The sequence below is a fragment of the Falco peregrinus genome, chromosome 7, assembly GCF_023634155.1.
Source record: "Falco peregrinus isolate bFalPer1 chromosome 7, bFalPer1.pri, whole genome shotgun sequence".
In the NCBI taxonomy this organism is placed as follows: domain Eukaryota; kingdom Metazoa; phylum Chordata; class Aves; order Falconiformes; family Falconidae; genus Falco; species Falco peregrinus.
This window is the reverse complement of record NC_073727.1, coordinates 536,188-560,772: the sequence shown is the minus strand read 5'-3', so window position 1 is coordinate 560,772 and position 24,585 is coordinate 536,188. Positions and strand designations below refer to the sequence as shown.

Here is a 24,585-nt window from a genome sequence, read left to right as displayed (position 1 = left end):
AGCCCTGCTGAAAAAAAAACAAAACCAAAAACCACACATCACTTTTGCAGTCAACAGATGGAAAAGCAGAAGAAATCAAACCAGCTGGAATTTGGAAGGACTCATTTCAGATACATACATCCGTTGCCTAAAGGCCAAAAGGGTATTAACATCCACCCTCTAGCTCCAACTGAGTTGAGCTTCTGTGGTCTGACCATTCATTCATACATGCAGAAATGCCCAGCTTCTGTGATTAGCACAAACATTTAATAGCAGAATTCAAAACTCAGTATGTTCCATTTTAGTCTTACGTGGAAAATTAGTGCAGGTGATAATCTAATTGTAAAACAACATGTTAAAAAAGTTTATTTTACATTATATACATTTGGGAACATTACCAACCACAACAATAATGCAGGCCATAAATCACTAAATTTAGTTTCTTTTCAGTGTATATTATCACAATAAAATATAAAGAACATATACAAAAAAAGGGAGTCAAATGCGTGCATTTTACTAAAACTTGGCATTTACATACTCCATTGGAAAAGAGCAATCAAAAATACTTCTGATCAAAACCAAGTTCCTGTGATGTGTAGTAACCACTGTATTGTCTGAATGAGGTAGTAACTAAATTATTTTGGCCACATGTTAACATCCTAAATCAAGGGAAAGGGTGAAAATGGTTATAAGGCAAAAAAAAAAACCCCAAAGGCGCAAAAATGTTTGAGGCATTTCCACAATGTGGAATGTTGCTCCTTTTCATTGTGATATGAAACTATTTAGTAAGATGAACAGTAATACTATTTTTTATCATTGTATACACTAAGTCGTCAAACACCTATTGCAGTGTTACAGCCAGGTACCACTAGTCTGGGACTGACACCCATCCCAAAAGTATTGTTTTCAAGCATAGAGAAGTAATCATAGGAGAGTTTTAATAGAAAAACACAGGTGCTTAACTGGTTTGTTTCAAAGAAAACTACCCAAGTAAACAAAACCAAAAAATAAAAAGGAACTTTGAAGCCCAAGTTATATCCACAAAGTCACAGCTTACCTTTGTGACTGTATACATCACATCAATACATTGTGCAAACATGAACACCAGTGTGTTGCATCAAAATTAAAACTAGATTGTAATCTGACTATAGCCTTGGTTACAATTCCTAAAAGTTAAGATTTATTAGTAAATCACATATAGTAAAATACAATAGTGTTGTTAAATGTACTATATTTGTTGCTAGCATCCCGCTTTATTATAAACACATGAGAAGTCCTTAAAATAGTACCCCGATTTAATTTTTGCATTCTCAGTGACTTTTACATCTGTACAGGTAAGACACTTGTACTTAACAGGAGGACTGCTATCTACAGAAAGTCAGTGTAGGTCTTCAGCAAGAAGTTTCACTGAAAAATACTGCCTATGTACAAAGATTACATAACAGTAAATTAAGAACATCTGTGGTGCCATAACGCTTATGTGTCCATACCACAAACAATTCTCGCCTTCCTCTCATGCCACAATAAATTATGAAGTAACTGAAGTGGGGTTACTGCAGCTTTTGTGCAATTTCAGCCAGTCACGAATGCTGCTGCAGCAGAAGTGTTCTCTTGTCACAGTGAGCCGCCTGCCATGCGCTGTTCTCAGTAACTGTTCTCATGCCCTGCCAGGATATATAAATTGCTGTTGGCTGTTGGGTTATCCGTTGGCCTACTCTCGAGCACCACGACCCTACAAGAAAATTAAAAAAGCCACATCATCAAGAATGCCTTTGTTTAAAAACATCCCTGGACATAACTGTAAACGTTCTTTCCCAGGATCCACCTGACCAGTGGTCATTTCTCTTTCCTTGGACACCTCTAGTCCAGAAGCCACTCCAAGTAAGGCCAACCTCAAAGCTAGTTCAGGGTCCTGTCCAGGCAAGGTCTCCAAGGATCTCCCAGAGCCTCTCTGGGGTACTGCTGCAGAGTTCAGCCACCCTCACAATGCTGTTTTCCCCTTTCATCCTGCTGGAATTTCCCTTGCTGCAATGTATGCCTATTGCCTCTTATCCTTTCAGTGGGGGCTACTGAAGAGGGTCCATCACTCCCCTACTGCCTGGGCTTGTGCTTCCCCAGAGCTTTCCAAAGTTAACCCATGAATCAGGCTCCAGTTCTGGAAATTGTTACTCTGCCCTTTGCCATTGGACATGACAGATGACTAAAGCTGACTCTTGTGTGAGCACTTTCCCCGAGCCCCTGGGAACCCAAATCCACAGAAACTTCCTCCAGCTCTGAAGGTCCCAGACACAAAGACTTGCAGGCTGAGAAAGTCCTCAAGGAAAGGTCTGCTACATGCAGAATCTTCTCTTACTCTTTTCATGCCACCCACTTTTGGCCAGCACTGGGGACAGGAGACTGGGTTAGCTGGACCTACACCACAACTGCAAAGACCATAAAGGGGTGTCCTAGATCAGACCTTTCTCTTCAAAGGACAGAAACTAGCAGTCACAACTGTGTTTCACAAGCTATTTGAGATTTTTTTTTAATCAGGCAAGAACTGCTAAATGGACCAGGATGCTCATGATTAAATTCTCCTCCACAAACACCTTGAGGTGAAGGCACACTGTGGGAAATTCAGATCCATCTATTGTGCATTCACCCAAGGACAAGCTGCTTGCTTCAAAACTATCGCTCAGAAAATCTACCCTCTGTTCAACGTGCTCCACAAAAAGAACAAGACCTCACGCCATAAAGCACTCCCTGCTTACCAGGAGAAAGCAACATGCAAGCCCTTATCAGACTGATAAGGCTTTTGGCTTCTCAGAACCCCAGTTCCTATGAACTGCCTAGGAAGTGACATGTTACTAGAAAAAGATTTCACAGCTCGAGCACAAAACATGACAGAGCTGCAAGCAAAATGGTATCTCAAGAGATTGGAAGTAATGTTTATTGCAGTGCAAAGTCTTTAAACATTGTCTCAGACTTGGAAAACTATTAATGCAAGCCAGAAATAGATGGAACCATATTTGGGGAAGACGATGCTAATTTTTCCAAGGCAGTGATTTGCAATGTCAAGCTCCATTGTGAAGTCAGACTTGTTTTTAAATTGAGCTGTGCTGTCTCTCAACAACTAAGAGAAATGAAACAATAAAGCTGAGCTCTACACACACCTCACTACCATCTCTGCTCCAAACACCCCAGGTCAGAGATGACTGTTACAACTGCCCATTACCGAAAAGCTATCAAGTATCACACATCAGGCAGAATCCTTAAACCCCAGCCAGAAAAAATGGCTGGTAGATAGCTGATAAAGCCACAGTACCATTCACTGATGTTATTATTATGGGTAATTACAGAGCCATGCATCAAGCCTGGAGAAGCAGAATAGGGGGAAAGCCTTTGGCTGATATGAAGCTTTTTTGGTAGTTCTAAGATGCCACAAGAGTGAATTTACTGCAAGTGGCACGAGACAGAGGCAATTCTCAAAAGAATAATTAAAGCCTATCTTTTGCACTTCATATGAATACATTACTGGGGAAACCGTCACATCAACACACACTCTCCAGAAGACAAAACATCTGCTGTTCTCCTGGCTGTTACAGAAGCATAGAGTTCGACTACAGGGCAGAGAAAGTTAAGGAAGTCAGTGACACTCCTAAAATAGCAATTACTGACTCAGCAAGCTGGTATCTGATGGGTCAGATAGGCACAGTGTTAGTGTCCTGCACAGCAGATGCCAAACAACAGCTACGCTGGGAATTACCAAGAGCTCTTGGACAAGACCTAAGCTGTCATGTTGGGAGGACAACTGGTAGAGTTCCTTTCTGGGGTGAAAGTGAGATACTTGAATTTAAGTATTTTTTGCATTCTCAAGAAGTAGATCTTGATGAGCTACTGCAGCAGAGCACATGAAAGTGAATATTTCACCAAGTTAAACAGAAGAATTACAGCACAGGAAGGAAGACACTCCTGCAGACTGTGACTGCAACCAAATAGAAGCTTGCTAGCCTGGCTGAATACTTCTGGAACACCAGTTTTAGGAATTATTATTTTTTTCTTTAAGACAGACAAGTAAACTTGAAGGGCTGGAAGGTAGACATACACAAAGGAATGCGTAAAATGGGTAAAAAAGGAATCACAAAGAACGAGCAAAAAGAACTTTTACAAGATTGGAGGAACACACATTATTCTTCTATTTGAGCATACCATGTTCACTTCTTTCCATACCTGTCAGATCCCAGAAGCCTGAATATCCTTGTATTATCAGAAATTTCCTGTGTGATCTAGACAATAAAAATAAGACAAGTGTTTACATGTTAAGTGAAGAAGTGTTTTTAAAATCAACCTAGAGAAAATAATTATGACTGTTACTATTTGCTGCTGATTTAAATCCACTAGAGAGTTTAATGCAACTGTCACTTTTAAATGAGATCTGAAAGTATAATTCCTGCCACATTATGTGAATTCCTGTGCAGGGCTCAGCACTGCACAGCATCCAAGCTACCAGTGCAGTTTTCTTTACAGCTGTGAATGAAATAGGTAGCTGTAGGGTGCAATCTGTCTCACTCTAGAGTAGATCTCCAAAACGGGTCAGGTAAATCACACATGAAATGCATTTTGTTGAAATTCTGAATCATAGTAATGATCCAGTAAAGTCTTATTCTGAAAACCTTAAAAATAGAAACATAATCTGTGGTACTTAGGCCACTGTGAAAAGAAAACACAGTATTTTGAAATTTCAGACTAATGCAATAGTTTTTTTTAGTGTGGGTGAATTATACTTGCGTGATACATCTTTATAATCACATAAATACCAAAGCATCAAAGAAAACATCGTGTTAACCAATGAAGTCACCCAAAGCCCAGTGCATACTCCAAGGGATATCAAGACACACTGTGAACAGGCAGCACTGTTTACAAAGCTCCTTTTCTATACAGCCACATTTCACATTCTTGAGGAAAGAAGGGATACTTCTCTCCTTCCCAGATCCTAGTAGCATTAGCTGATGTAGTGAATACACTTCTGGCAAAGAGAACTTGCAAAAGAATTTTGATTCACAACAATGAAGCTTCCCCACTTTGTTAACAAAAATCACTTCCCGCTTGTGGGGCTAGGTCTGCACAATGTTGGCCCAAATTTTGAGTGTCTTGTTTCAGAATTCATACAGCTCCCCGTTTCATTCTTCCCACTCAAACCATGGTGGAAGCTCACGGCTGTGGAAAGAACGAACTTTGCAAGCAGATCGAATCATCCCCAATTAGACCGAATGATATCAGATTAGGGAATCTGAACTAATACCATTTTCAAGGACAAACTTGCTGCAAAGTTACATTGGTTAAGTTTTTGTCCCTTGTAACTGCTTCCTACATACTACATAGTATAAAATTCCCAAAAAGTAAGGAATATGGTCAAGATCTGAGTCTGGCTTCTCATATTATAGATAAAAATGAGGTGGTGGGGTTTTTTTTCTTTTTTTCTTCTTAATACCTGTGGCTAGTAGGACAGCCAGGAGAGAGAAGTAATTTAAAAAGGCCTGACAGCTTACCCTAGACACGTTCTACAGAGAAAAGTTTTGGGTGGCTTGCTTTCTAACAGCTCAGTTTCTGCCTTCTGTTCTTCATTTAGGTGCTGGCTGTGGCTTGACAGTAACGAAGCAAGAAGACAGTGTTCCTTATGCTTTATATAACAGTACAAAGCATCCACTTGTGCTGCAGCACTCTGGGGCATGTCCTCCAACAACTGGATCAGAGCTACTAAGTGCCAATGGGTGGAGTAATCCACTGAGCCTCACAGTATGCTGCTAGCAGGAGGCTGGAGTTGGAGAAGTGCCTAGCAGCATCATCTCTTCCTCATGGTCTGTGCTAATAGCAGGGTGCTGCAGTTCACCATTAAGAATTTTTGGGAGAAGGACAATCATGCCTGGGGAATCAAACATGTGCAAATGCCACAAGAAACATTCGCAGTCTTGGAAATAAGTAGTCCAACTCTCTAGTCTTTGGGGCCAACTTCCCACAAAGAGCAGACTTAGCGTCAGCACAGATTAGGTTAACTATGGCTTTGTGCAAATAAATGTGGTGGTTAACCATGTGGAACATCTAATCTTGGCATGGTTTGACTGTATGTGTACCTTCAGATACAACTAGTCATAACGAGCTCCATTTCTCAGCCAATGAGACAAAGAACCAGATGAAAAGACTAATTAAAATCCTACAAAGTACAGCATTACTACTAACACATAGATGCACACGGTTTGCAGAAAGAAAAGGAGGAGTGTCGGGAATGTACTTACAATGGTTTAACTGTCTAAAAAAAACATAATCACATCAAACTGGCTGAGAAAAGGCAACATGGAAGAGACTGGAAAACAACAGGCAACTTATTTAACAGCACGACAAAAAGCTAAAGCTCAGCAGTGGAGCACGCAACCACTGGTAAAACCCAAATTTTGGTAACCACATGTGATAAGCTAAGGAACTGACACTGGTCTTCTAAGGAATTTAAGGTGAAGAAGATAAGTGTTACAAAGAATTAGGCTTAGGTATTTTTTATGGCATCATGGCCTGGTCTCTTGTTGCTTTCTGCTTTGTATGTTAAGACTTGACAGGGGCTTTTGTATAGCTTTGCCAATTAGTTTGCAGCATATGAAACATGCTTAGAATATGACTCCAGCTTTCAAGTCTACCCTAGGAGTTACTGAAGTGTTTTAATGTTTTTCAGACCACAGCATTAAGCGTTTATCTACTTCTTGGTTTGCATTAGAATCTAGAATATGAAGCAAAATGCAGTACTCACCTCATTTGATCTAAAGCTCCTTCCCTGCATGCCATGCTTCCAGAATGCTAACACGCTGTCTTGTAGGCAGACTGGTAAAAGGGAACACTGGAATCAGTTTTAAGGCATAATGTCACCTTGTGCTTTTAAGGCCAAAAGCATATGACTGCAATTTTGAAATTTGTACACGTATGTTTTATTGTATCACGTTCACCTTCACAGACTGTAAAATGTCTCTTGCAGGAATCACTTAACCTGCCTGAAGAGTAGCTGCATTTATATATATGTTTGTTTAATAAGCAGGGTTTAAAAGCATTCCCACCCAACCAGAAAAAGTTCTAAAATTGTCCTTATGTGTAGTCCTAAATATGTCCTTTCCTCTGAACAGGAAACTCATCCTCATTTTCATTCCAATACTAACAGAAAATATATTGAATTTTAGCAGAGAAGTTACGGGGTACTGCAGCAACATTCTTCACTTTGCCAGCAACTAACGGCTAATATGGTCCTTCTGCAGTAGCAACACAAAGCTTTACAGAGCCCCCTACCTCCCAGCCCTTCCCCTTGTCACAAATGTGGTGACAGACACTTGCATTTGAACCCTGTGAAAGGAAATGGGTCTAAAGCCTTCCTCAAAGAGAGGGCAAGTGTGCAGGTCCCCAGGAAGACTCTGTCCCACCTGCATCCAGCATCCTGCCTCTGGACAGGTATGCAGAAAAGAGAGCAGAGGTCTTTGGAGGCACTATCAGACCAGACCAGGACACTGGTACCTCGTCTGTGATTCTCTAGCAAAGAGAGGACTACAGCACGTGCAGAGGTCCCACAGTAAGCAGCTTCAAGTAAGTGTACACCTTCCTTCCCCCACCTTCTAACCACCAGGAGCCATAAAAGCCATGTTTTCCATGACAATGTGGTTTTTTTCCCCTCTTCTCTGTGAGAGATTATGTCTCAAGTCCCTGAAGCTTTAAAGTTTCTCCTCAAAAGTAAATTCCCTCCAACCAATTATTTTTGTTTCCACTTTCCTCCTTTTTTAACGCTACCTTTCATCTGTGTACACATCCTTCCTCATCCCTCTTTCAAAAGCATGTGATACAATCCCAGTGTGGGGGAATTATCAAAATAAACATGTTCTGTCTTTCTGTTTCACAAATTAACTCATTCAGATTCTTCACAAGAAAATTTATGTAAAGTGTGACATCCCATACAATTTGGTCTTTGAGCTGCATTATAAAAATAGACTGTGTGAACACACATGCAGAAGGAGTTAACCACAAGTGATTCAGAGTTTGTGTAAGTTGTGTTAAGGTATTCCTTTAGAGGCTGAAGGTCTCCATCATATTGCAAAGGTATTTAGCCTAATCAGGGAAGACTCCAGGGTTATTACTCTATTCCAATTGCTCCTAGAGAAGCATGTTATATAGCATGCTGAACCTTTCACTAAGCCTTTTCATACAACATGTAATGTGTGAGTTAGTGCTTCAAATGCCAAAGACTTGACAGTTAGCATTTCTAATTCTGTAAACAAGTTAATCAGAATACCTTGAGTTGGAAGGAACCCGTAATGATCAGAGTTCAACTCCCAGCTCCTCACACAGGACTACCTAAACTACCTTGCAGGACTAACTAAACCATCTAAGAGTGTCACCCCAATGCTCCTTGAACTCTGTCAGGCTTGGTGCCATGACCACTTCTGTGGGGAGCCTGTTCAGTGACCTACCGCCCTCTCGGTGAAGAACCTTTCCCTAACATCCAGTCTGCACTTCCCCTGACGCAGCTTCATTCCATTCTGTGCCCTGTTGTGGTCACCAGAGAGAGGAGCTCAGCACTGTCCCCTCTGCAGCCTCCCTTGAGGCAGGTGCAGACTGCGATGAGAGAACCTCTCAGCCTCCTCTTCTCCAAGCTGAAAAAAGTGACCTCAGCTGCTCCGGCTCCGAAGTCTCGCCCTTGAGACCTTTCACCATCCTGGTAACCCTCCTCTGGGCACACTGGAGTGCTTTGATGTCGTCCTTATGCTGAGGCCCCCAAACCTGCACCAACAGTCGAGGTGGGGCCACACCACTGTGGTGTAGGGTGGGACAGTCACCTCCCTCGCCCAGCTGGCTGTGCTGGGCTTGGTGCACCGCAGCACACCGCTGGCCCCTTTGGCTGCCAGGGCACACTCCTGACTCACTCAGCTTGCCAACAGCTCGAACTCACAGATCTCTTTCCGCAGGACTGCTCTCCAGCCTCTTGTACTCCAGTTTGTACATATAACCAGGACTACACTGTCCCAGGTGCTGAATGCACAGCACTTGCTCATTAAATTTCATGACTGGTGATTGCACAGCTCCCTAGTCTACCCAGATATTCAGTATTAACAATGAAACCCAACTTACCTATTGATTCAATCTGAAAGTCAAATGTGAGCTCCGATGACAGTTTGCGGCTGGATTTTAATCTGCCTTGCAGATTCACTATTTTTATGCAGCCTAGGCAACAAATAGGATATGTCAACCAAGAATTAACCTTCAATATATGACCTAATTTGAAGACAGACAGTATGCATGTATACGCATACGTATTTAGTTGACACTAAAACTTACAATCCAAACACACCAATATGGTATCTCTCTCCAGCTGTGTTACATGTACAACACTTGCCTCTGTAGTGTCTATAAAAAAATGACAGTGTTAGTTCATAACATAAATCAGCATGAAAACTGAAATGGAAGTTCTAGAGATTGAGACAATTTAATGGGTTAGTGTGTTTTTATCTACTTAAAATAATCATCTTACCAGTGACATTTCTCTTCTCTTAGAGAGGCATGTCCACTTATCCAACATGTTGACTGTGACAGGAAAACTGAAGCTGTAATATTAAAGTATGGACTTAATCCAGCCTTTTCTGAGCCATGTCACAAAAGCAAACTCACGTGTGTATCGCTCTCCCTTTATTCTCTGTTGGCGTCATTTAATGTTGCTGTTGCAAAAAAGGCAGATATAAGACTGTCTACACTAAACCTGAACGCTGATTCATACCAATTTTTTTTCCTGACTTTATTTCTAAATCTTGCTGGGTACCTTAATATTAGTACTTAGTTCTTGCTGCTACTTGTCAGATTTTCCAAAAACAGGGGAGTATTTCCTTCTCCAAACTCTTAAAAGAAGGGCTACCTTCCTCTCTTCTGGGTTACAGCTGCAGCAGTCTCCATCACAGCAAACAGGGGGATCTGACCCACAAATGGTTAGTGGACATGTCAACTCAAAAGAGATGTGTAGTTTTGGTCCATTTGTTTGTAAACATTAAACAAAAAGCAGCCCTTACTAATTCAGCATTACTGCCAGCAATTCTGTAGGCATTCTTTCATACAGAAAAGTGAAACTCATTAGATCTGTTAGAGATGAGAAATGAGAGCATGTTACCTAAAATACAAAAGCAGCTTTCAGTTAAATATGAAAATCCATGGTCCTGTTGAGAAGCAAAAAAAACCTCCTCAAGGATGATGGCAGAAGTGTGCTCCTTGAAACGGTCCCTCCAACTTTTTTTTTGCTGTTTGTCTTGGATTTATGATCTTAACCATTCCAATGCATGATTTTAACCAAAGATGTATATAACCATGATGAAAGCATGCAACAGAAGGACTGAAGGATATACCAACCACATTATGTGATGTGGAAACATGCATTGCAGTGGCTGAAGCTAACAGAAGGATGGCAAGGGGAGAAATGCCTTGCAGTAAGTCTCTGCCAGCTGATTTTTTAAAAACTTCTTAATCACACCTTTAGAAAAAATGTCAAACAATGACAAGTACTATACAATGGAAGCTATTTGTGACCATATAGTAGTACATTATCTCCTCACTTAAAAATACCGATTAATCTGTTCCATTGCATTAGTGCTCTCTTGCCAGCAGGGGCCAGGAATAAACCAATACAATATGTGGGTTTAAATTAAGAGTCAAACTAGGAGAAAACAACACAGACATAACATGAGAGCACACAAATGATTCAAGGAAGCTAAAGAAGTATTTTCGGAAGGCACAATGCAACGTTAAATTTTCCACGTTAAAAAAAAAAAAAAAGGAACCAGGAAGGGATTACTAGTCTTGTATTTACACACCAACGCAGCCAATACTGAGAGAAGAGTGACAACAGGACATCATGGGTCAAAGAACTTCTCTTCAGCGGGCTACTTTTATGAACTTTACTGAAGTCAAACAGTTATATAAATAGACATACAAGTTTGAAAACAAAATGCACTGATTCTGAAGCAGTCAAGCACATTAACTGGCCATTCAGTGATCGCTTTTTTTTTTGTAACTACGCTTTAAATTGTGTCAAAATCCAATGCACTTTTCAGCAGCAAGAAAGGCAGCAGGCATCTTCCTAGTGGAAGCTGTTCTTGGTGAAATCCACAGTACACAATGCCAGCACAGGGGTGTGTATAAATTCATCATGGATCAACCAGGGCTCTATGCCCACTAATGACAAAGCTATTTACTGCTCCTAAACCTGCAAACTATAAACCAGGGTCAGCTCACTACTGTATCTAGGTTTAAGGGGAGAACCTACAACTCTAGAAAAAGTAATTCTTAGCACACTTCCTTCTTAAGAGAATTTCTACTGTTGCTCAGATGGTGGCCTCCTCACTCATGGCACCTAGACCAGTGACGAACAGGTACTTGTCCTCCTGCTACCACTGGTCCTAATCCTTTCACTTTCTGTAAACATTGGAACAATAAAAATATGCTCTCTCCCAGCAGGAAGCAGGTAACACCGTTTCTAACCAACTGGTTTATTGCAGGACAGCCAAACCATACCTACAGAGATGTTGAAAGAAACTGCTCAGAATTCAATTCTAGTAAAATCTATCAAATAAACAGAAGTCATGGTGTCAGCGTAGAGCACAGAACAGCACAGGGGGTAATAGTCAAGTACAGCCTGATTTATGGAAATGCAAGAAACCACAACTCCGTCCTCTGTAATACTCAATCTCAAGAAACCCAATCAGTTCAACAATCAGAATCATCAGAAAAATCTGTGTGTGCAAGCAGATACAACCAGATACCCCTTTAAATGGAGAATTTACAGTGAACACTTAGCCTTAATGATTTAACCATTAGTTTTCTGAGAGGAAACTAACCTTCTAGTGCTTCAGCTGTAACAGAAGAGCAAGGAACATTTCTGAATGCCATTACAACAGCATACAAACCTGTCTCTGTAAACCATGAAGAGGTAGAGTTTGGGTTGACAGTCTCAAACTTCACCACCTGGTTGAAGTCTCTTCCTCTACTGACACCAACGCAAACTAAAGGGAATTCCTGCTCAGGGACTACCAGCATTTCAAACAATCTCAGTGGGCAAGGTACAGGAAAATCTATATGCTAGATTAAGAAACAAAAATAGGTATTAGAAGGGAAACAAGTTTAGTTTGAGTCACTATCACGTATTTAAACTGTATGGTAAATTTTAAGCCACACATTTTTGTAACATTAAGTTTACTTCTTCAGATACTTCATAGATACAAAAAGCCTCAGTTAAGAAGCTTAGACAGTCTTCATGCTGATATTAAGTTAAAATAAGATAGGAGGTCTTTCATCGTGTGTCCTGTGCTGCTGGCAACAGATGATAAGAGTGCTACACTGATCACAGCTCTCCCTGGCAATGGAGTCTCTTAGCCTTGTTTCCCAGGCTGATCAAGTTATAGCAGCTGCCTCTCCACAAGAGTCCACCCTGGCTCCCTCTCTTCCAAAGGTGACAGATGGGGAGATAACAAGCTGGTCTGCACCTCCAGTGTCACAAAGCATAGAATAAGTGGCCACTTCCTCTCTGACAGGGGAGCAAGCCCACTGTTAACCCATGTTACCACTCCACCATGTCTCAGTCTGTCAGCCACAGTTTTTTTACTATGCAACTAAAAGGCAATGTTATGGAGAGAAGGGCTTTGTTCTTTAACTGCAGTGCATCACATGAAAAAAAATTTTCTATGAATATTATGAGTCAGTTAACATGTATTATATATTTAAACAGCTGGTTTCTGTTAAATTACATTGAAAATACGAGAAAAGTCTAATAACTCAAGAAATGGCTAATACTTACTCTTAACAAGTTATTACAAGATAAATAGAACTGAACATGAACGTATTTCACCTTATTGCAATATTACCTTGATTAACATAAATTTTTGCATTGGTTCAACCCATTCTAACAAAACAATGCTAGACTGTAGTGCTCCACAAAGGTACTTGTGGCCCGTGTAGGGATTCCTCACTGCCAAAAAAGGAGAGGTAGAGTACATTAGTGTACTAAGCAAATACAAATGATACACAATTTCCAACTAAATAACAGTCCACATGCTTTTGGAAAATACCCACACCCCTAAATCTTATACATAAGGAAGCTGCTGAAAAGACAGCATCCATGCTATGAAAATGGTGACACTAAGCATGCTAGAGCCAGGGTTGCTCTTCCACCTGGCACGAACAGCCAGCAGCTGGTGCCAAATAAGCCAGAATAAAAACTACTCTCACAAGAGTACTGTGTTATATTTCACCTCTCCAACTGAAAATACAAGATTATTGTTGTGTTTTCAGACTGACAGGTGGGATTTACTATTTTAGATAGTCCTAAAAAAAATACTGTCAACCACATATACATTTGAAGTATCTTCAATACTTCAAACCCACCATGTTGGTTTATCTAGGCTACCTCCAAATCATCCGGAGAAACTGTTAAAGAATGTCTTTTTCTATGACACACGGTTATCCAGCAGACACTGAACAACTGCTGTCACTTGATAACTGCTCAGCTGTCTTCCAAGCACTGTCACTGTCAGTCTGAAATCCAGGAGATCTGTATTTCTGATGAACACTTCTAGATCAGTAGGAAAATCAGTTGGTTGGGGTTTTTTTTAAAGTTACATCATCTATTTCCCCTCAATGGCTCTTCTGCTATTGTTTTTCAAAGCTCAATTAAAAACTGGAAGAGAACAATAAAGTTGCAAAATTGAGAATTGTGAAATCTGAAGTTTCACAATTTCTATTCTACAGTACTGACAAAATTTCACTCCTTAAGCACTGCCAGCATATCCATTAAGACAAACAGGTGTTACTTCACACTTTGTACGATTACATCTAAAGACCAGATTTTAAAGTGCAGTTAAGAGACTGTGGGCCACCAGGCAAGTAACAACATGGTTCAGATAATGAGTTTCTACAGTCCAGTACTGTCTACGTAAGTGAAATATGCTCACACTACATTGCTACCAAAGAAATCCACTAGTAATCCCTTGATACCTTAAACATCAAAGCTTAATTTAATCAATCCCTGTTCCCAACATCAGTGACACTGACTGCAAAGTGCAGAAATTAACACTTGTCAAGATGCTTAGTAAGGCCAAATTCAGCAGCAGAAACCACAAAACATGCAATTACCAACACCTGCAAGGTGGAGAAACAAGACCAGAAATTCTAATCTTTTTTGCCTCCTGTGGTACTACTGCTTCCCCCAGACCAAAGGGATATTGACATTGCCAGCAGGAACAGAGGCTCAGGCGGCACGTAGTAAGTAGGGCAGGAGAGGGGAACCTGTAATTTCTCCCCTTGGACCTGCTTTTTGCAGCTGTCCTTGTTGCCAACACAATGTTGCCTCTCATGCAAGAAGGACTCCAGACTTACTAGGCTAAGCTATCTGAATGCCAAGACAGCAGACTCCCCCTCATAATGCCAAATCCCATGGCACTCTTGCTAAATTCTCTGCCTGCTAGTGCAGAAACAGTAAGGTTACAGAGGAGCACCCCACTGGCTTCCTCATTTCATAATGAGAGAACTGAAAACATAAGGGCTTCCAAATTAATTTTCATTGCAGAAAGCCAGCGTTTGTACCTCCTCTGATCCCTGTCACTCCACCCCTTTGGGTGTTAACTTCAGCATCGGTTACCACTCGCAGCTTGACGAGATGCCTCAATTAGGGAAAGGCCTGGACATACACAGTACATATTGTTAGCACCCTACCAACACACTAGATGTTGTATCCCAGAAAAAGTCAAGCTTAACAGGCACGCTAGACGAAGAAGTGACAAAAACCATCAAATTTTTTAGCAATATCAGGAAGATTTTGGTCAGGATAAATGACAGGTGCCTCACTTTCTACCGAGTCTCTGAAAATCTTCCGTATAATACAACTCCTCACACCAAACACATGATTACAGAACACCAGGTGAAACATCTCCGGGGACAAGAGCTCAACCCCAGGAGATCATCCATAGTTACACCTTTCCTGTTTGTATCTTTTCCCCCCCCCCCCCCCCCCCTCTTCCTGTGTGCTCCCATCCTCTTTTTAAAACGTGTCTTAAAACAGAACAGCTTTGACACTTCAGTAGCTGGCACTCTGAACACCCTATAAAGGCTTCAGAGACAACACTGTCCTCAAAAAGCTGAAAATACGCCTTGCTTTTTGTCATCCAATATTGGCAACAAACTTGTGCTAGGATCCAGGCTGCTTAAGCGTGATGGTAACTTCTTTCAGTCATGCCATCCATGGAGATTAGGTTCTTCCTGAGGGTTGGTTTAAGCTGGACATGTTATTCTGCTTCTCTGCATTTCTTTGCAATTGTCTTTATATTTAAAGACTAAATTGGAAAGTTTTCACTGCTTAAACACAAGGACTAACCTGAATGAGCTCACTAACTGCAAATGCATAGTTTCATAATGAAAAAAAGTCTCTACCTCCTAAACCTGACTCAGTAATCTTAACGTTGCCACCCATTTGTACTGCTTCTTGGCATTTATTCTGCAGATCTTTACTTACCAACACAACACTTCTGACACCATTTAGTGTCAGGAATTTTTGTAGACACTGCAAACTTCCTACAAGATATAAATACAGAATTATTGATCAGCTAAAACATTTGAATTTGCTTCTTAGAGAGTTGGTGGTGGGAAAATTGTATTTGCCCCACCCCCCCCCAAACCTAAAAAATATATTTATTTGTGTATTTTTTCTCAAAACGATATGCCTAGAACATACATGGTGATCCCTGTTAGCACTGAGATGCTGCTCAGTTATTCAGTGTTACAAACAGTTTAAAAAAAGTCAGGAAGGGAGCAGAATAGGTACCTCAATACATTCAAGCATCATTTACCACTCTCTCTTGATATTTAACTATGTATTTATACACATGCCTGGATAGTCTACTGGTACTCCCATGATCAATCTTCTTTGTAATGCTGTAACTTAATGCATCTTGTGCTGGATACTGCACAGACAACACAAAGTCCACTCTTGTTCCAAGAATAATGTAGTTTGAAGACAAGACACGTGAACCCAAGATGTGTGGCAAATGATGTTGTACTGGATTGTTTGCTGGGCCGCAGTCCTTGCAAACTAACAGCTTAACTTCTGCAGAACTGTTCATAGGCAACAAAGCATGCATTCCAAAAGGAGGTCTGAATGCAGACTGGAAGACAGCTTTGCAAGATCTTTTCTGATGTGCAGGGGACGCTCCCTGAGAAATCATGAAAACAATTACTTGAAAATATATTAGGTAAGCCAGGGAAGATGATGTTGTTTGCTGGTAATGGGAATCTGTGTTTCTGCATAGACTAGAAGATGACAGACAGTATGGAGATGGCCACAGCAGCCTTGACAGTAAGAATAACTAATTTAATGCTGTAGAAAAGATGGGAATAAGTGGCATGATAGATAGATAGATGCTGCAGTCAAAGCTATGAATTGGGAAAACACCTGCACAGCATTTCAAATGAAGCTGTTCAGAAATCACTGATAACGCAGCAGGACTGAGCAGCATAAAAACTGGGGACAGGCTACAAATTTTGGTTGGAGTAAGTAATGGAAGGTTTGACAGCAACTGCTCAAGGACACTCAAGGGAAAGAAGCTGGAAAGGAAACTTACTACAGTATCTTTTGCTACTGAATGTTTGCCTACCAAGAATCATAAATTGAGCTTTTTGCAGATGTATATATGAACCTCACAAGTTATCCCAAATTCTGTTTTGCTTTGCATTTTCCCTGCTGAAAACTTTGCTTTTAACATACCTACATTCTTCATGTAGCACTCATCATGGTATCCAGGAACTTGCTGAAGAATACACTTTGTGGTCTGGTAGGAAAAAAATTATGCTCTTCTACATATTTCAAATGTACTTCTCCCACCTGGCTAAATGTTACTACCCTGATGCCTTACAGCAAGGGATAAAACAGCAAAACAGATTACTTAAATGAATCTCTTCTGCCTTTGAGTGACTGACTTGGCACTTGCACATTCAGGTTGTGCTACATTTTTCTTGGGAAATGACATGATAGGACAAGAAATTTTCTGAGCCCGCTGCAAACTTAGGTGAGGTGTCATTCCAGGCTGAATGTAGTCTGAAGGTTTCCCTCACATGAGCCTCATGGTAATTACAGTTATCAGTCCACTGCTGATGCAGTCCTCAAGCCGAAGCCACCCAGCCAAAGTTAGTTTGGAAGAGAGAGGTGCAGAACAGTGGTGCAGGCACACAGAAGACAGCAATTCAAAGCACAGATTATCTTCTAGGTAATTCAGATTTAACCTCTAAGAACACAATTTTCAGACAAGTATTGCACCACTATGTTTACAGATGACTGAACAAGAAGCCCTTCCTGAATCCAATAATTAAATGTTAATAGGCTGTTAATAGAACCAAAGGTAGCAGAGAACCAGGTCTTCCACAATACAACTTCCTAACAGAAAGCCTATTATATGAGAAGAAGCAGTGATTCACTACCCACTTTAAGATTCAAAAGTTTCTCTGGAAACTAGATTAGCATCACTGCCTCCTCCTCTTGGACTTGAATGGGGTCCTAAGGCTCATCTGGCAGCCAGCACTGTACCCAGTCTCTGGGATTTTGCATGCATTTGTTAGTAAATAAAGTTGGAGGGATTGCATGCACAATGTGCTGTAGGCATCCGGGGACAAAAAGTACCTTCTACACTGGCCTGTAAAAAAAGACTAGCTAATGATGAATGCCAAATCTGTAGTCCAGTTCTACTCTTCCCAGCTTTCAAAATAACCCATGAGCTAGCCCATTCCCTCTGCAGTAAAAGATGACACATTCCATTCTATTAAAAAAAAAAAAAAGTGGGAAAGATAGTGCCCAGAGTAACTAACATAAGATCACCATTTCTACTTGTCTGAAATATCACAGATACAATACTGACCCTAGATTTTGTTTAGCATCAAGTACAGCCAGGATTTAGCATACTAGACTATACCTGAAAAGAGCTATGCACAGAAACAAAAGGCCTCATGACAAGAAGGTATGATGTACCAAAACCCTAATTTCTATTTCTCCAGTATTCACATCTTGATTTGTGTAAATGTAGTGGTCCACCCTCTGATTAAAGCTCATCTGAGTTATTCATGACAACCTGTGAACAGCACTCCACAAACATATCCTGAACTCCCAGAATTAAGTATTCTGATATACCTGATGATGTGTATTTACCTGGGAAGTATTCGGTCAGGGAGTTTATGTGCTGGAATAGCAACGGGTAACTTTTGCATTTGCCTTGCATAATCAAAGAGTCCTGGCAGATTATGGGAATAAAGCTGAGAAGCTTTACCTGGAAATTAGGAAACAAACCCACACTTGAAATATGAAACCAAATGTTTATCAGCACTATCACTCAAAGATAGCACAGTAACTTACCAGATATTGATAATAAGCAATTGTTCATGACATATAGCCATGTACACCTTCGAGGAAATAGCTGATAAAGGGAAGGAAAAAAAGAAAGAAAAGCATTCAGTCTAACATGCACAAAACAAGAGCACGTTAAGTTGGTCAATTAACATCTGCATGGATGACAGGACAAAATTAACATTGACTTGCTTTTTATAGCAGAAATTAGCTTAAGCCAAGTAGTTTTCACCTGGATTCCAGAGTTAATTCAGAGTAAATCTTAGTGTCACACACTATTTAACACACACAATAACATTTAGACAATTATCATGTTTTATATTCATGTCTTCAAGTATACTATAACTAGCCCACAAGACTGCATTATAAAGATCAATCAATCTTTAAAAAAAATTTAAAAAGCCACCAAACTTTCTCCTTCAAAGGTGAAAAGTTTAACAACATAAACTTCAGTAAACAAATCATGCTCAACAAACCACAGCCATTCTAAAGCCTGTGATAGTTCAAATCTCTTGAAACAATTAAAACTGGCACTTGAAGGGACTCTCCATATACATATGATTACACATTTTACTTAAGCGGTCAAGGAATGCAACAAATGGTCAAGACAGAAGTGTTATTTGCCAAATCCCACAATTACTAGAAAGATGAGGCTGAAACCAGCAAGACAACCTTTAAAAAAAAAAAAAAAGTGGTTTTTCTCCCCTCCATCACATAACTTCTGGAGCTTGTTGCCAGAGGTCATGGAGGAAGAACATATCAACAGTGTAAACAAGGGATTAGACATACTCATGTTCAACAGGTCCATAACTGGACACAAACAGCAAATACACAGGGATCCTCCAACATCCTTGATTCAATGACTGCAGTGGAGCCTGAGGGGAACAGCCAGCAGCCAAGCTCATGGGCATTTCCTACTGCCACTTCAGGAAGTAAGACTATTAGTCTAGGCAGATCACTCAGGAGGACATTACTTTTGCTCTTAAAAAACCCCCATCCAAAGAAAAAATCACCACAAACAACCAACCACCCCCTCACTGCTAGTTTATTAGAAAAATTTGAAGAGATCTGTAAATGGAAAGATTTTTCTGCCAAAGAGCGAGAGATTAATTTTGAAGCTGTGCTAACTCCTGGAAATGTATGTTATTTCTGCTTTGTCCATTAGTGAAGTATAACGTAGTGAAAAATAACCAAGGATACTACTTTCGCTTTTATACTGAATTGTATCAGACCTAGAGAGTAAACAATGAAGTCACACACAGAACTTGGAAGTGTTATTAAACCCCTATTGCCTGTTATCATAAATAACAATGGAATGAATGGTTAGCACAGAGGGTGCACATCTATTCCTGAAGTCTTCTCATAACCTAAACACACTGTAAGAAAAACCTACAGTAGTAATAATCTACCAGGCTGGTTGTATCCAAATTTAATGTACACGTTTGATTGACCTTCTGTAGCAGCATAAGCATATTGTGACTTAGTTTGGATCTGAGGATTAGACAAGAATAGCAATATTTCAGATTTGCAGGTTGTTTGAACCATCGCTCATGTGCCACACAACTGGCTGTTTTCACAAGCATCTCGTCTTGTCTCAAGTGCTTATTAAAACACTTCCCGAAAAGCTCACTAGGCAATGCACTACAGAACATGGTGCTTAAAGAAAACAAGGATGGATATGAGAGCATGAATTACATTGCACTGCTTTCCCTGCCAATTAAAAAAAACAAGCGGAAAAAAAAAGAAGAAAGAAAAACCAAACCCAAAAGAAAAAACAAACACCAAACAAAACTTTCCTTTGTCTACTTGGCCTACAACATGTACTGTATTAGTGACATTCTCAGGCTAGGTTTTACAACTGCAGTGTAGCAGCAGAAAGGTATCTGAGCTAAGCTTAAACTAGCTAACTCAAGCACCAGTATGAATATGGGTTACACGGAGCTCAGTGCAAGCTAGTTTAGGCCTTCTTCTTAACACAGACATATCTACAACGTCTAGACCCTGGAAGATGAACAAACACCAGTGCCTCCAGCTTACAGTGTGAAGGCTGTCCTTGCAATTTCCTCCATCTTGATGGCAGATGCACAGCTCCCTAAGTTAGGGAGAAGGCAGGAAAGAAAACGAGTCTCTTAGAGGTTAACAAAAGAGCTGGAGAAGACACCATACAGAAAAGCCTGCAACTGGCATTTCCCCCTCCCCAGTACTACCTCAAAAAAAATACTAATAAGAATTTGCAAAGACAGAGTTTTAACTGGGTTCAGTAAGCTGAGTCTCATCAGCAAAGCTGCTTTTAAGACCAAAAAATGAAATTGTGTATGAAGGAACTCCTTCCCTTCCCTGCTTCCCATGTTTGTTGCAAATACTCTGTCTTGTTACAAAGCTCTAAAGAAAACAGAAACTTTCATCCAAAATATATCAGGGAAATTCCACACTATTTAATAAACCATTTAAGTGTAGGACAATACACTGCAATTGAATTTCAACACATTGATAGAGGCAGATCTACTTAGACAAGGTTTAGCCTACAAAAAACTTAAACATGACTGAAAGGTATCCTCCGTAGTAAACATTTAAGGTAATTCTCAGAGTTGCTAGTGCTTATGTAACTGTAGTAAAGAAATTTCTACAAGGACTGTACAACATTTATCCAAGTGGCTAAAAAAAGTGGCAAAGACCTACTTTTTTTCCAAAACATCAAAACAGAAATATACCTGCTCCATTGATGTTTCATGAAGTTCATTGAGGTTCAGTGTGTAAATACCTTCTTCTGCACCAAATATCAAGTACTGATCTGCAAACACAAAAAAAAATAATCTAGCTATCCTGATTTAGGAAAGGTGTGGTTTTTTGTAAGAGTATGCAGCTCTTTACCAAAAAAAGACTTCAAAAAAAGTTATACATATTGAAACAAACCAACCTATAACAGTTATGGTGTTTGAAAGCATGGAAAATTAATCTTGCTAAGGAAGCTTAAGTTTGTGGATGGGGCTGTTTTAAGACATTAGGAAAGATCAGTCTTTCTTGCAACTAACAATTGGAATAAAAAACAGCAGTGATACACATACAAGCAAGAATTCATGTGAATAATTTCCTCATACAGATCATCCTACTTAGACATTTCCATATTTTTTGTGACATATTCATAGCCTTCTTTTGGAGTACTTCAACAGCAGTATTGACTGGAGTGTTTTGTCAGTACTTTGGGAGTGCCTCACTTGTGAACATAATTAATATCCTGAATTGCATTTAGGCATGCAAACAAGACAGACATCTTATATTGCGAAGATGCGAACAGCAAAAGATTGACTTCTGCAATTTAAATTTCAAAAAAACTTCAGTATTTTCTGGCTTACTCATGTCTATACAGCCTATCATCAAAAGGTGAAACTGCACGCAACATGAGTGCAATGTTACCAATTATCCCTTCCACCAAGCTATAAAGTACTAAAATACACGCAAAAACAGAGTTGCAGAAACCTGTAGTACCAGAAAGATTTAGGGGGAAATAAATTATTAATAATCATCTGAATTCTAAGTAAATCAATCTCAACTAGGTCCTCCAGCAGTCAGATTTTCAAAAATAAATTATGAGTGGCATCTTGGACTAAAATGTTGAGAAGAGTCTCGAATTAAAAACAAGCAAAATACTTTTTACCATTGATATGCAATTTATTCTTTTTAAGCAAAGCTGAAATCTATGTCCCACATATCTTAACGTAATTAAAAAAACCCAACACTGAACTTCAGAGAGCAGTTGTAATTAAAGAACTTCTGCTTATATGACTAAACCTATTTTACAATAATGTGTATTGTAAAAGGAATTGTCTTGCTCATTTAAGCCCTCTTGAAATCCAAGGAGAGGACAACATGGGTAAAATATAGGTAATACACTACCTCTTGTATCTGGATTTATCCATGATGTTGCACAATGAATTTTTAATGGACAGCCATTGAAAACCTTTGAAAAGCAAGCACCCATCTGTAGAAGCAAAACCAATTAAAAATATATGTATGAAAAATTAAAATGTGACATTTCCAATAGAATTATTTTTACCTGAGATAATAAAAAAAAGGTTACGAGTACTTTCATTTGCCACATGGGAAGATAATCTCATGCAGACAAGTTGACAAAGGAATTTTTTTTAAAGTGATTTTTCCTTTGTGCATAAGACTTTCTGAACAAACATTCCACAAACAGCACTTCAGAATTTGCTCTTAAATTAGCAATCTAAGCACACACTTACTAAAAAAGGTGAACAACCTGAAAACAGTTCCTGAATTGTGTAACTTTAGAAAGTCTCAGAGAAACTTCATTCTTGCTGTATTTCACACATTTAAAATAAAATGCTAGGTCACGCAAGAGACAAAATCTTAGCCTCAGATTCTCTATTAGTTGTTTCGAATTAACTTATTTTCAATATTGATTGCTTCCCAACGGGAAACCTCAGGTAGACTCCTTGTTCAGCATAACACTAATAAACTCAGTTTAACTATGAAGTGTTTTGCATAGTATAATATAATCAAGCTCGCCATCTTGCCCCTAGTGAAATGCAAGGATTTGTAGGTATTTATAAGAACACTTTGTAAATTTGCTCTAAGATTACATAAAAGCACATGCCAGGGCTTTCTCCTTTCTCCTTAAACATCAACAAAATAACTAACCATCCTATTTTGTTAAGAAACAAGAGGTGATCAATAGTACTGTAGATGATGCAGAAGTAAACAGCAATTAGTGAAGTGAAACATTATTTATCAAATGATGGTCAAACACAACAAGAAATCATAGGTCAGGGTTGCCATCCTGACTATAAGCAGGTGTCACCTTTACACAAAGCTATACACTCTGTAATACAGCTACAGAATGGCAAGACTTTCACTTTATATTAATACTTTGTGAATTATCAAACTATAAACTGAATTAACCAAATAGCTTTTGTGTTAACATTTGGACAATTTTTTTTTGTTAACCTGTTGCTGCGTAAGAAAGTCTGTACACATTTTAGTGATTTCTGAACACAGTTTAGTTTAATAAGAAAAGAAAAGGAACTTCATAATTAGCCCTTTAAAATGAGAAGCAGCAGAAATTAGATCCTTCTTTGTGCTTCGGACATCTCTCACTCTCACTATAATGAAGTCCATGAGATTGTTCATATATACTGATGTGAGGGAAGAATCAAATTTATTAAGGTAATCAGCAAAACATGAAAGACCCCACTGCACAAAGACAGGGGAAAGGACTTCAGCACTGCTAGTACTGCTGTAGAAGTCCGAGTACCAAGACAGGAGGTGGCTGCTTGCTAGACAATGAGATGATCCTTCTGCAGTATCTTCACAGGAAGAAGTCTGAAGGAGGGATGACACACACACACAAAAAAAAAAAAAAAGGAAAAAACCCAATCCACCAACAATAAAGGGCTTTTTTTGTGGTTTTATGGAAGCCTCTTCCCAAGTGTGCAGGGTACTGAAAGGCACTCAACAGAAAATACCAAATGACACTCGAAGCACTGATCTCCTAGAATACTGCTGTTTCTGCTGCTCCTGTAACCAGCTATGCCATTCTCCTTGACCCTTTCCAAGCACTGAAGAGAGATGCTGCACCGTGGACAGAAGCTGTGCTCACTGCTAAGACCTTAGCTGAGCTCTGCAGTGATAAACTAGATAAAAAAGGAGGAGGATATCAGAGGAGACTAGCCATTTTCCTCTGGCTATTCTCAGCCCTGGTCTCCAAGAAGCCTGCAGAGCCAAGATGCCACTGACAAATGCCTCAGAAGGGTAAACAGAGCCTGAGGGTATCATCTCTAAGTATCAAATAAATCTCAAGGATACAGCTGAGAATCAGACATATTATTAAACTGAGCTGCTAGTGGGGGAAAAAAAAAACACCCAGAAACATGCAAGAAAGGGTTGAAGCCAGGCTGCTTGATTTAACTGCTGCCATGGAGGCATTTAAACCTCAATGGAATTTCAGCAGGCTGGACATTCCCTCATTGGCAAGATCTAATAGGTGTCCCTGTGCTGCAAGCCACCTAAAACAGCAGGTAAAAACACACTACCAAACTGGGTTATTAAGAAGGGTGAACACAATCTCTAGAGTTACAGGCAAGCATGCATACAGAACATCTAAATATTTCAGAGGACAGTAAGAATGCAAAACACTTCATACCACTTGGCAACATACTGAAGAACCACAA

At 39.7% G+C, this 24,585-nt stretch overlaps 1 protein-coding gene across 10 annotated transcripts in view; it reads right to left on the bottom strand.

Annotated features, from left to right (window-relative positions):
• Nucleotides 1–224: 224 nt before the first annotated feature.
• MAP4K3 (mitogen-activated protein kinase kinase kinase kinase 3) overlaps nucleotides 225–24,585 on the bottom strand; it is an 84,516-nt gene continuing 60,155 nt past the window's right edge. For 7 of the 10 annotated variants that reach the window (XM_055809732.1, XM_055809735.1, XM_055809736.1 and 4 more), the window contains 12 exons: nucleotides 22,289–22,373; nucleotides 21,106–21,185; nucleotides 18,404–18,464; nucleotides 18,200–18,317; nucleotides 15,521–15,579; nucleotides 12,879–12,982; nucleotides 11,925–12,096; nucleotides 9,316–9,384; nucleotides 9,109–9,201; nucleotides 6,755–6,825; nucleotides 4,189–4,244; nucleotides 225–1,711 (listed from right to left, as the gene is read on the bottom strand). In XM_055809732.1, the coding sequence (XP_055665707.1) occupies nucleotides 1,624–1,711; nucleotides 4,189–4,244; nucleotides 6,755–6,825; nucleotides 9,109–9,201; nucleotides 9,316–9,384; nucleotides 11,925–12,096; nucleotides 12,879–12,982; nucleotides 15,521–15,579; nucleotides 18,200–18,317; nucleotides 18,404–18,464; nucleotides 21,106–21,185; nucleotides 22,289–22,373 (1,056 nt within the window). In that variant the 3' untranslated portion in view covers nucleotides 225–1,623. Of the gene's footprint in view, nucleotides 1,712–4,188; nucleotides 4,245–6,754; nucleotides 6,826–9,108; nucleotides 9,202–9,315; nucleotides 9,582–11,924; nucleotides 12,097–12,878; nucleotides 12,983–15,520; nucleotides 15,580–18,199; nucleotides 18,318–18,403; nucleotides 18,465–21,105; nucleotides 21,186–22,288; nucleotides 22,374–24,585 lie in introns of those variants that run through there. The other 3 variants (XM_055809734.1, XR_008748014.1, XR_008748013.1) reach the window with 3 other exon arrangements.